Here is a 13,606-nt window from a genome sequence, read left to right on the forward strand (position 1 = left end):
GGGCAGTTATTCTCTTGAGGGAGTGTTTATCTGCCAGCTGATCCTCGTACCGACTTCTTTAGAGCAAGTCGTGAAGATAGCCGACTTCGTGGCATCTGGTTTGTGCAGTGTGAGGCTCAACTCCTTTGGGTTGGGCCTTTTTACTTGAATCCTGGGTCTTAGCATTAGGGTAGGGTATGAACATTAATGTTTCTAATAAAACCTTTTCTGTAATTATTTCTTAAAAATGACTTTTAAATAAGAATAAAAAAACTATACTATTTAAGTTATAGTTAGTTAGCAATACCAATTTACTTTTTTATCAAAATTAAATTTATAAATTCAATTTAATAAAAGCATGTTATCCAACCATATTTTGGTAATGCATACCGCCAAGAAGCTATTGAATCTGCAGAATGTGCAGCTGTGTGTGACTCTGACTGAGTGATGATGACATCAGCAAGAGGAGGAAGACCCTCTTCGAGTTCAGCACCAACCTATTCATGGGCGCCGACAACGTTTGTGTCAGCATCGGGCAAGAGGATACATAGGGAGATGGTGGAGCTCAACAACGACCCTCCTCCACACTGCTCTGCCGGCCCCAAGGACGATAACCTCTATCACGGGATCGCCACCATCATTGGCCCCCTGGTCTGCTCTGCTATGCTATGCTATTTCAATTCAATATCTTTCATTTCAATAACCATTCAAATCTTAAATCCATATCTGCTCCCTCTCTCTCTCTCTTTCACTTGTCTACAGGAACTGCATACCAAGGTGGCATATTTTTCCTTGACATCATATTTCTTTCTGATTATCCCTTCAACCCTCCCCAGGTACTCCTAATTGATTATCTTCACCATGTTTTGTTTGCTAGAATTAGATTACATAATCCCGTAAACTGATTTTATTCTGAGTAATTTAATATGTAAGTCCTGCCTTGAATTCTTTTAACTGTTTTAGGTAGTATTCAAAACTCGCATTTACCACTGCAATGTTGACACTGATGGCCATGTTAGTCTCGGAATGTTGAAGGATGGTTGGAGTCCAGCACTAACCATTACCAAAGTGCTAACTGCAATTAGATCACTTTTGACAAATAATCCTGACCCTTGTAAGTTCTTCCGCTCTCTTCTCAACCTCACAATGTGGAATGGATTCACTTAAGAGTTATGATGATGGTTGTTCCAGATAAAGCTGTTGTCCCTGGCATTGCTCACTTGTATTTAGAAAACAAAGCAAAACATGATATTGTTGCTGGAGAGTGGACTGCTCGATTTGCCAAGTGAATTGTTCAAGCCTTTTAACTCCTTCTTTTGTATCATGTTCTTTAATGATGTCTATATGTGAATACTAGTTCATACTTGTATCTCCTTCTCACTAGCTTCAGTAATAACATAAGCAAGATGATGTTATTCTCGAACTTAATCTATGTTTTCAATTTGTGATTAGCAATCAATCTACTACTTGTCAACCTCAATCATCATATGGAATGTTATGTATTCACATAGTGTCTAGTATATTGAGCCAACTCATACTATTGCACTGTTAGATTAGGTTTGGGACTTAAGACGGGATTTGTCATAATACTTAGTGTATCATAGTTGCTCAGTCCATTGGGCAAAAAGAAAAGTTAACAAGTAATGGATTTAGTTAAAGAGTTCCTTGATGATTAGTTAAGAGAATGAAAGTGGAAAGTTTTGGTTTTCTAATGCATTTAATGCATCAAAAACTTAAAAACTTTACATTTGGTTTATATTTTTTTATTTAATTTTTCTATTTTAGTATCTTTGAAGAGTTTCTTTAGAGTATTTGTTAGCATAATTGTTCCTTCAATGTATTTTCTTTTCACTGATTAGAATATTCATTTTTGAAAAACAAAAAAGTTATGGCAATTAAAATGCCTGTGCATTTTGAGAATTTTACAGCATGTCCCTTTCCTTCAGCCCCCAAATGACCACATCCTCAAGCCACCGCCACTATACAATCATCAGAGTTCTTGAATTTTTCTAAAAATTTTCAATCACCATTTGTGTTGAGAAGTCTACAAAATGGAATAGAATTTGTCCATAGATCGGGGGCCTTTAGCATCTCCATGAAATAACTTTTTCCATATTGGAAAGAACTCGCATATTCTTCAAGGAAGGAATATTTCTTTCTCCAAGTAAATTATAGCAATTAGATACTACTACAATATAAGAACAATTTTCTATGAAATGAGGAATTTTTTAAAAAGAAAACGGAAAGGAAAGAAAATTCTTCTCTCAATGGGAATAAAGTAACCCAAAAAAAAGGAAAAAGGTAGAAATTTCCACCTTTTTTTTTAGTATAGGGCTATGGGCCATGAAGTTGGGATCACGAGGTATATGAGGACAAATTACATTGCCCCCATTGCCGTATTTGATAAATGCAGTCTTGCAGACACAGGCATTGCTATGATTGACTACTTACTTGGCAAGGCATGTGGTATTCAGATTTGAGAACAACAAATTGTATTATCTTTTGTTGCATATATCAATTAGAGTTTTTTTTTTTTTTTTAAATTTCTTTTTATCTTTTATCTTGAGTAAGATACTAATAGCATCCATAAAAAATGGTTGTTTCTTTATAGAGTAAAGTATCATTTATGTCCCTAACGTTTGGGGTAAGTCTCAAACATATCCCTAACGTTTTAAACGTCCTATTTGTGTCCCAAACGTTTTTAAATGTAGTCAATGTTATCCTTCCGTCAAAATGAGAAACATTTCGCTAACGCCGTTACCTACGTGGATGCTGAGGTTGTAAGCCCAAAGCGTTAGGGAGACACGTCTGCCTCTTCGCGCCCATTATACCATTCACTGAAGGAAATACGAAACGTTGAAGAAACAGAGCACCTCAACGCTAGTGTGTTCCTTCTGGTTCTCCTCACCACACACGTCTGACACCTCTTCGAGGGTGATCGCAGGGAGGGGCTACAAGGTTGTTGGCGAGTTGCGGTTGCTTGTGTTGCATGAAAGATCGCACCTTTGGTCTGGCGACAGAGAGGTTTCCTTCGACCAGGTATGTACTAGGAAGAAATTTTGTTTCTTGGGTTTGTATGTAGTAGTTTGATGAAGAACAAAGGTCATATAGGAGATTGTTTACACGTTAGGGTTTATTTGAATTCATGTATTCCCAGAGAAATGTTCGCTGCGTACATTAGTTAGGGCATGAAATGACTTGTTTTTGGTTTATCAATATGTGCTTATGAATTTACTAGTTTCACTTTGCTGATCTGATGTAACAGGGTCTGTAGTTTTTAGGATGAGTTATTTTAGTGTGACAGTTTACCACCATGGAAGCTTTGGTCTTGAAGGTGGGCTTTTGAAGTATTTGGGTGGGGAGACAACTGTGATAGACTACTGTAATGAAGATGAGTGGAGCCTGATTGAGGTTTATGACATAGTAAGCAGACAAGGGTATCTGAAAAAAGACATTGCAGCAATGTGGTACAAATCACTGAGAGGGAGTACAGAAGAAGGCTTAAGGATGCTGCGAACAGACAAAGATGCAATGGATATGGCTAATATTGGGGTTAGGGAGGATATGGTGGAGCTGTATGTAGTTCATAAACCTAGTGATATCCATGAAGAGGTTGAAGATGTAGACATCTTAGGGAGTACTGAAACTACCATGCAGGAGCAGGCTTGTGGCTCTAATGGGCCAGGCCCAATTGTAACCTTTGAGGCCCATTCAGCAAGACATGTGGAGACAAATTCTGGCCCAACTGTGGAGGAAGTGAATGTGGGTGAGAAAGATGGCAATGATGAATCAGATGAGGAAGAAGAGGGTAGTGATGGCAGCGAGGACGAGGACTATACTCCCAAGGGTGGTGTAGATGACAGTAGTGATTCATGGAGTTCTGATTCCAGAAATGGTTACTGCTCAGAAGATAGTGTAGCTGAGGTTGTGTTTGGGGACAGTGATGATGATAAGGAAGGGGCTGAGGGGTTAGTTGATGTTGACATCAGGGTAGGGGATACAAGAGAGGCTGGCACAACTGAAACCCAAACTGATGCAGCAAAAGAGAGCAGGGGTGACAATGACAGAGGTAAGGAGAAGGTTGCTGCAGGTTTAGGGGATGAGGAAGAAGGATATGAATCTGAAGATTTTCTTGATGTGCCTATTGTTGGTGATGATGAGGATGATAACAATGTTGCCAAGAGGTATCCTTTGCACAAGCAGCTAAAGGACATGAGTGAGTACAAGTGGGAGATTGGGACTCTATATGTATCAAGAGAGGAGTTTAAGGATTGTGCTACTGCCTATGCTGTTCATACTGGGAGGGGTTTGAGGTTTGATAAGGTTGATCTTCGGAGAGTGAAAGTCATTTGCGTAGAGGGTTGTAACTGGTTTGCATACTGTGGGAAGATGAAGAATGAGCAAACATGGCAACTAACCAGCTGCCACAACAAGCATAGCTGTTCTAGGGAGTTGAAAATTGGGATTATGCATGCAAAATGGTTGAGCAAGGTGTTTCTGAACAAAATTGCTGAGAATCCAAAGATAAAGCTGTCCACACTAATGAAGAAGGCATACAGTAAGTGGAATGTAGAGCTGACTAAGTCTAAAGCTGCCCGGGTTAAGCAGTTTGCTCTTGATGAGTTACAAGGAACGTACATAGAGCAGTATCGGAGGCTCTATGACTACTGTCATGAATTGCTGAGGTCTAACCCAGGTTCTACAGTGAAGTTGCAAGTGGAGAGACCACCAGAGTTTGCTTCAGAGAGACCAAAACCTGGTGTGGATTTAAGGCCTAAGTTTCAGAGACTCTATGTGTGCCTTGATGCATGCAAGAAGAGCTTCATGGCTTGCCGTCCAATAATTTGCCTGGACGGGTGCTTCATCAAGACACCATATGGAGGTCAGCTTCTCACTGCTATTGGCTGGGACCCGAACGACCAGATGCTGCCAATAGCCTATGCAGTGGTTGAAGCAGAGACGAAGGACACATGGACCTGGTTCCTTACCAATCTGTGTGATGACTTTGGCTATGACAAGATAAGGAGCTGCACCTTCATGTCTGACCAACAGAAGGTACTTGTTTCTAAACTTAGTTTTAAGGACCTACTTTATTGAACCTACTATTAGTTTTAGTTGTGTGTGCTGCTGTTTGAACTGTAGGGTTAAGGTTTTGTAGTGTATGCTGGTGTTTGAATTGTAGGGTTAAAATATTTGTAGTGTATGCTGGTGTTTGAATTGCATGAGGAAGTGTTTGTAGTGTATGCTTTAGGGTCTGAATTGTAATGAGTTACTGAATTACTGCATTAACTGATTTAATTATGCCTAACAAATAGATTAGCTGATCTAATTACTGCATTAACTAATACTTGTGGGTTTAGGGCTTAGTTCCAACCTTTGATGAGCTCATACCCGGAGTGGATCATAGATTTTGTGTTAGACATCTTTACAGCAATTTCAGAAAGAGATTCCCAGGGCTGCAACTAAAACTGATGATGTGGAATGCTGCAAAGGCTACTTATTTACAAGAGTGGGAGAGGAGAATGGCTGAAATACAAAGTCTAGATAATGGAGCCTACAACCACCTGATGGAGATACCGACAAAATATTGGTGCCGGCACAAGTTTGGGACTTGGTCTAAGTGTGACACCTTGGTAAACAATATGTGTGAGGTATTTAACTCTGTAATTGTGGATGCGAGAGAGAAACCAATAGTCAGCATGCTTGAAGACATCAGAGTATACATAATGAGGCGTTGGGCTGATAATAGGGATCGTATAATTGAATACCCAAGAGAAGTATTGCCCCGAATCAGGATTAAGGTTGAGAAACAGGCTGATGCAAGTGGTAAGTGGGTGAGCACGTATGCTGGTCGTGACAAGTATGAGGTTACAAGTATCCATGGAGGCAAAGAGAAGTTCGTTGTTGATTTGAAGAATCATGAGTGTTCGTGCAGGAAGTTTCAACTCTCTGGGATCCCCTGTGCTCATGCAATGACCTGCATCAGGAAGATGTGTTTCAACGTTGACAACTTTGTTGCGAACTGTTACAAGAAAGCAACCTATACTGAATGCTACCAGCATGTGATATATCCCTTGAATGGCCCCAACCTATGGGAGAAGACGCCCTTTGATGACGTTTTGCCACCCATATACAGGAAACCCATTGGGAGGCCTAAACTGAAACGTAACAAGGCTGCAGATGAGAACCCTACTAAGGGAGGAGTGTCTCGCGAAGGGCAGAATCAGAAGTGCTCCTATTGTTTTGCTAGAGGTCACAACAAACGGACCTGTCCAAAGAAGCGTAAAGTAGCTGCAACTGCATCGGTAAGCACTGTTAGTTATGGCTTCATTTTTTTAATTGCACTTATAGAATATGATATGAGATTCTGGTGTTGTGGCTGTTTTTTAGGCAAATAAAGTAGCTGGATCCACAAGAAGAGCTTCCAGATTCAAGTCTAGCACTACCACTAGCACTATCTCAAGCACTATCTCCAGCCAGGGCTCTAAGCAATCCCAAGCTGCTGCAAAGAAGACCACTGTCACAAGGCCAAAGAGAAAATCTTCTTCTAATCATGTCAGTTCACAACAGTCTCAGGCTACTTCAAAAAAGGCTAAGTTGACTCCATCCACCACAAGTCTGAGGGTGCTGCCAAGCCCATCGAAGCACATCAGCAAATCCCAACTGAAATTCATGGCTAGGACACCTCCCAAAGCATGGAAAAAGATGTGACGACTATAATGTCTGCTGTTTTATGTTTTAAGGCTACTTATTTATGAGTAAAGGAATTCTGTTTAGTATCTTTAGAGTGTATGGAAACTAGTTTTAAGACACTAGTATGTTATTGCAGACCATTACTATGGAGCAAAGTATGCTGCTCTTGTTTTGTTATTTTGCTTTCAATCTTTTGTGCTTGTATCCAATGACAGCTTTATGGTTAATCATTAAGTAATATGTTACAGAAATCCTTGTTCTCATCCTATTGACTAGCTTGATTTAAATATATTGCAAAACCCAAAACTTGATTTCATTCAACTCTTTCACTGAAACAACATTGAATCTGCACAAAACTAGCCTTTCTTCAACCAAAACTTACAAAAACATCATTGCATTACAATATCATTCAGTTCAACAAAATAGCAACTACTTCAACATCACTACTATTTCTAAGCCAACATACAGAACACAATTTAGCCATCTAACAATTTTCTCCTAAAACTCATTATAACCAGCAACATCATTCTAGTGACAGTCTCCCAAATTTGGTTCCTGTTGTTTTCTCAAACACCAGTATTAGTGCAACTGTCCATCCAACCAAAGCAACTCCCACTGCAACCATGAACCTGAACTCCACCATATCCAGTTTGCCCTTCAAATTTCTGACCTTCATTCTTAACCTAGAAACTTGTGACGGATCCTCCTCTGGTTCAGCCCATACGAAGTAGCCACATTCTTCACCAACCTATACAAAACAGGACACGGCCGATTCACTCCCATTGATGGTCAAAACACAAAACTCAACAACAAAAAAGGACATGGCTAAAGCTCACCCCGAAGTTAACGCAACCCCAGAACCTCCGCCCAGGATTTTCTGCCGTCGACGACGTTGCGAGCACAGGCCGTTCTCCACAGTAACATGTTGTCCTCCTTCGACGTGCTAGGTTTCTACTTCGTGTGGCTTGCTTGCTGCCTTGGGTCGCTTCAGATTGGCATGCTTCGTGCTCCATCTTCTCTCATGCAGCCGGAATCGCCCTTCAGAGGCGGCGCATGTGCAACGAGAATCAAGGATTTGGGGATTAGGGTTATGAAGAGGACCCTCTGCTTCTCTGCTTCACATTTATGTTTTTTTTTAATTGAATAACGGTCAGAAAACATGCACTGCCACCGTGTCACATAACGTCCACGTAAGCCACGGCGTTAGCGAAATGTTTCTCATTTTGACGGTAGGATAACATTGACTACATTTAGAAACGTTAGGGACACAAATAGGACGTTTAAAACGTTAGGGATAGGTTTGAGACTTACCCCAAACGTTGGGGACATAAATGATACTTTACTCTTCTTTATATCATTCTTACTTCATATTCATCAAAAGAAACACAATGCAATGTGTTAAATGACTATAAAAGGTTGTAGCCCTGTAGTCATTGAATGATTGAGAAGAAGGGGCAGGAAGAGACAGAAAAACAAAGAGAAATTAAATTTTCTCTCCTTTACCAATTTGGATGGAGAAAAAAAACAAGACTTTGAAGGTATTTCAATCTTTTGAACTCCTTCTTCTCACTTGACACTCCTTTAAACATAGAAAGAGACATAATGAAAGACCTTTGTTTGATTTGTAGGAGAAGTATGAAGGAAATTTCTTAAAAAGAATAATATGAGCTGTAGAAGTTTCCAGCTTTCAACACTCAAAACATGTATAATAAATTCCTAGTTAAAAATACAACAGCATTTGCATTTGCATTTGCATTGAGACTCTACACTTGTGGCTTCTCATGAATACCTTAACTTTCATATGTGACCTATTATGTTGATGATTTGCTATAATGAAACGAAACTAGAGGGCAACAATGGAGGCTAAATCATGTCTAAGCACTCTGTACTTTTGCTTTTGCTTGAGACTTTGAACTGGATTTGGTGACCCCTTCTTTCCACCCTTTCTGGCGAGCTCTCAGCTCCCACAACGCAGTTAGCTTCTTCTGCGCCACTAATGACGCCTCGGACCTTTCCCTGGCCTCCTCACACGTCTCCATCCCTGAATTGCACTTGTCTGATTCCTTCTGATACTGAGATGCAATCTTCTTGGCCTCAAGTAGGGCTATGTCGGCACGGTGCTGGTTTTCCAAGGCTTGAGTTTCCCGCAGCTTTAGTTCTTCCGACAGTAGCTCCACAAAGTTCTTTTCGGTGTCTCCATTCACCTCCGGGTTGTGCTTTGCACAATCTTGACAATTAATCAAGAAAAGAAACATCAGTTAGTAAAATGAGTTAAATCTAAAATCCAGTAATAGAAACAGTATTTTTGGGATCACACAGGTGCAGCTAAAATAAAAAGTTTACTCTTGAGAGCAATTTATGTAATCTTCAAAAGAGTCACATCTTATTAACAGCACGATGTAATCCAAACAAGTCTACATCCAAATTTGTTTAGTATTCATTTCTGTGAAGTGGACACTAAATCTAGATAGATGTAAAAAGAGTCTATATTGCATTCAACAGATCCTTCAATATCTAAACACAAGAAATCTGCCACCGATCATAGAAAGGGGAAACCACACAAAACTATCGGGGAAACAAGCTAGCTTAGTGCTCAAAGTGAAAGTAACTTCTACTTGAGCTTCTACCACCACACAATTGTGCATTACATGGAATCAGAGAGAGGTTATGATAATAACAATAAGCAGTGATGTAAATATGAAGTTGAAGTTCATTTAGGATAAAGAAACCAACCTCCAATTGAAGCGTTGCTAAGACCTGCACAAATAAAGACAAAAAAAACTGAAATAAGCATCTTTTTAGCTTAGATCAAGTGAAAGGAACCATTAAAAAAAAAAAAAAAAAACTATAATTGCTCCCACTGTATGCATTGCATATCACTGAATCCCGAACTAACACAAGTTCCTTATACTTTCTCAATAGTCATTGATTCCGAATACCAATTTTAATAACAATAAAATTAAAATAGAAATCTAAACGAAGATCTCATAAAAGTTCCTGTATTTAGATCCAAAGTAGAAACACAACACCTGATAAAAAACAGTTATAAACAGAGAAAACACAGGAAAAGAAAAAAAAAAAAGAGGAATTGATGGGAAAGTTGTGAACTTTGAGATGAGATCTAAGAACCCAGAAAGGGGGAAGAGAGAAGAACCTTGAGGAAGAGAAATAAGGGGTTGGGAAGAGCAATCGCAGACGCAAGGAGCACAAGAAGAAAGAGAAACAGAAGAAGAAGCAGCAATGGCTTCTCGGAGGTGCCAATAGAGAGGGGGACCCAAAATGTAGCCTCCAATGCAGAGCGCCACCACCGCCAAAGCTACCCTCACCGCCACACCATTCACACTCACACCCATCTGCTGCTTCTTCGCTCTTTCTTTCTTCACCGACTTCCACTACTTTTTTTTCAACTTCAATTCCAGTTTTGAAGCGAGTTTTTGACTAACACTGTTGCTGCCTTCCCCAATTTTCCAACTTCAGTTATAAATGCAACTTAGCATATATTAATTGAATTGCAACTAACTTTGAAAAACGATTCACAAATTCATTTTTTCCCCCTTTAATTTTTAGGATTTTTTTATTTATATAAATTACATTAGAAACAAAATCATCAAATTATCCTAAATAAATTCTTGTGATAATTTTATTTATTTATTTATTTATATCACCATATAATGGTATTTATATTCTAAAATATAAAAAAATTACTAACTGAATATATGAAAATATTCTTCACTTTTTAAAATATGAGATATTTAAGTTCTTATAAAAAAAATATTTATTCTAATATATTTTGAACGGAAAAATTTAAATGTCTTGTATTTTATAAAATATGAAATATTTTTGTGTTTTTAATTAGTCATAGATAGGAGTATACATTGGTCGAGTAAAGCCGGATTCGCTTTGACTCGAATCCGATCCGAAATAATGATCGGATCTATTTTTAAAATTTTTACTCGACTCTAGATCCGGTGAAATTACACTACTTTCGGATCTTAATAAATTTTATGTCAAAAAATTATGATGCACTTATTTATAATGAAGAAAAAAACATACTTGTTATCGAGAAGTTCATATCCATATTTGAATTTAAATTTGTTCATAAATTATAATTTAATGCTTCTTTGATTTATTTTTTAATTCAACAAGTGTGATTAAAAATAAAACAATGAGCTTATAATTTTTTTTTTATAAAACAGGGGCTCCAGGACCCAAAACAAAAACAAATTAAGCTCTTAGAATTCTAGCAAATAGGACTTTTCTTTTATTACTATCCAGCAGAGGGCAAAAAAAGAAGACGGAGTGGTAAAATGATAAACACCCATCGGGAGATTGTGGGCGTGCTTTGCTTGAGCATCTGCACTAAAGTTGGTCTCTCTGAAAATGTGGTTGACACTGAAATCTCCGAAGTTGGCTTGTAGATCTTTAATGGACCAAATAAGGGAGGTGCAACCATGGAAGTGGGGTTGAGCTATTCTGCAGCGGCTTTACTGCACAGGTAGAATCTGTCTCCATCCTTACCTTCTTGAAATCCATTTCAATAGCAATCTTGAAACTTAAGTATATGGCCTATAATTCTGCAGCTGTAATAGTGACTTTTCCACTATTCATCATAAATCATGCCACAACCATGCCGTTAGAATATCTAATTAGCTAACTACATGCACCCGAATTCCTTGCTTGAAGAATTGAGTTGTCAATATTGATCGTGTACCATCTTTCGTCTGGCGTTTTCATCCGATCAGAACAAAACTTATTAATATAACATAATATTAGAATTAATTTAAACATATATATATTTTTTAGTCTCTTTAAGATGCATATGGGGCGATGAAATCGGTTTCGTCTTGATTTGGACTCGATCTTAAATAATGACTAAGTCTATTTTTGAAACATTTATCTGATTCTAGACCAAATATAATCACACTAAATTAATTATTAAAATGTTCAAGACCGAATTATATACACTTTTAGTCAAAAAAATGTATGTGCCTTTGACTTAAAAGGTTAATTTTTTTTTAATTGATGTATATCACTGTATAACAGTATCTATATTTAATTTGTTCATATACCCCATAATCTAAAGTAATTAGTAAGTCTAATCTTTAACGCATTAAGGTGATAAGTCTCTACTCTAAGATTAGACTTACTAATGCATGTCTACTTTTAAGTTAATTATTTATTCTATATTAACTTTAAAATATAAATATCAATAAAAAATATTCTATTTAAATTTAAATAAAATATTAAAAAATTAAAAAAAATAATAATAGAAATTTAATTTTTGTATTTTAGTTCAAATTTCATAAAATTTATATTTTTATAAATTTATGAATATAAAACGGAACATTAAACAATTTTTAAAAATTTATTAAAAATTATTATTTGACTTATTATTATTAGCATCTAAAAAATTATTACCTAAATTTTTTATATAGAAAAATTAATATAAAGTATAACCCTCCATATAAGTTAAAATTTGAATTTTTTTAATATATAGTTATACAATATATAATGACCAATTATATTTATATATATATATAATTTAAGAAATAATTAAAATACTATATCAATTAAATTATTATTTAATTTGTAAAATTAAGTATAGAACTTATTGCTTTGATGACGTTACTTCTAACTTAAACTTAGATTTTTTCATAATATAAAATCATCAAAGTGTAAATTTTATACTTAATTTCACAATTAAATAATAATTTAATTGATATAGTACTTTAATTATTTTTCAAATTACATATTGTATAAATATAATTGGTCATTATATATTGTATAAATATCTGTTACTTCTGACTCTGAAAAAAATTCAAATTTTAATTTTTATGCCATTTTGGAGAGCTATACTTTATATTAATTTTTTTAATATTAAAAGTTCCGGTAATAATTTTTTAGATGCTAATGAATCAAATGATGATTTTTAATAAATTTTTAAAAATCGTTTTATAAAAATATAGATGTTCTAGAATTTGAACTAAAACACAAAAGTTGAATTTCTATTCTTATTTTTTTTTATTTTTCTGATATTTTATTTGAATCTAAACGAGATGTATTTCTTTATTGATATTTATGTTTTAACTTTAAAACATAAATATCAATAATATATATCAGTACTAAGTTGAATCAACTAAATTCGATTTACATACTGCAGAAGTAATAAATCAAATCAACTAGATTCGATTCGATTTACTATTGGATTCAATTTACAATAAAAAAACCTAAATCAAATTTAGTTGATTCAATTTACATAGATTTATTTTAGAACATGCATATAAACTAATTTACTTTAGAATATTAGTATAATTTTGGTCATCAAATAATTTGATTGTGTGAATTACCCTAAAAAATATGCAAATGTGTATCCCAAAAAGCTCGAATTTGGGTTCATTTGTTCAAGAATAACGGTAGCTTATCGGATATTAAATTCCATTATATTCCCTAATAAATCGTTGCATATGCTAAAGTGCTAAGGAGATCCTACTAAATTTCTATAGATTTATGGGATTAGGCATATTCATGCTAAATCTATATAGGATTGTGGATGTCAGTGAGTTAGGTTTTTCATACTAAATCATTATGAGAAAGAGAGTTTTAATAGTAGATCCTAATAGTCTAATACCCACTATCTTGTAGAGATTTAGTAACTTAATCAGTTAAAAATTTGACCTACTGAATAGTTGTCAATAACAGACTATTATGAACTTTGAAGTTTGAGTACAATAAGACAATTTGATTTCCAATTTAATTGATATAGATAAAAATCTCTAATTGAAAACAACAATATATAAATTTAAATTATATAATATTGATACCATTTTAAAAATTTTGGAATAAAAATAGAACGATTAAAATGTTAAAAATTAAAATAGAATTCATTCTAAATGTTGGAGACCAAAACAGTACTTTAATTTACCCTATAATCTAT

At 35.7% G+C, this 13,606-nt stretch overlaps 1 protein-coding gene and 1 non-coding gene across 2 annotated transcripts; one reads left to right on the top strand and one right to left on the bottom strand.

Annotated features, from left to right (window-relative positions):
- The first annotated feature begins 346 nt into the window (after window positions 1-346).
- LOC112770872 (uncharacterized) lies at window positions 347-1,459 on the top strand. The gene is made up of 4 exons (XR_011876180.1): window positions 347-630; window positions 742-815; window positions 943-1,093; window positions 1,171-1,459. It is a non-coding gene; the product is annotated as an uncharacterized protein (transcript).
- Window positions 1,460-8,272: 6,813 nt separating this feature from the next.
- On the bottom strand, window positions 8,273-10,205 carry LOC112770874 (uncharacterized). Its single transcript, XM_025815343.3, has 3 exons — window positions 9,827-10,205; window positions 9,406-9,429; window positions 8,273-8,899 (listed from the first exon to the last, which is right to left on the bottom strand). Exons 1-3 carry the CDS (start codon window positions 10,023-10,025, stop codon window positions 8,547-8,549), a joined length of 576 nt encoding a protein of 191 aa, XP_025671128.1. The 5' UTR covers window positions 10,026-10,205; the 3' UTR covers window positions 8,273-8,546.
- Window positions 10,206-13,606: the final 3,401 nt, after the last annotated feature.

This window comes from Arachis hypogaea, chromosome 18, assembly GCF_003086295.3.
Source record: "Arachis hypogaea cultivar Tifrunner chromosome 18, arahy.Tifrunner.gnm2.J5K5, whole genome shotgun sequence".
In the NCBI taxonomy this organism is placed as follows: Eukaryota; Viridiplantae; Streptophyta; class Magnoliopsida; order Fabales; family Fabaceae; genus Arachis; species Arachis hypogaea.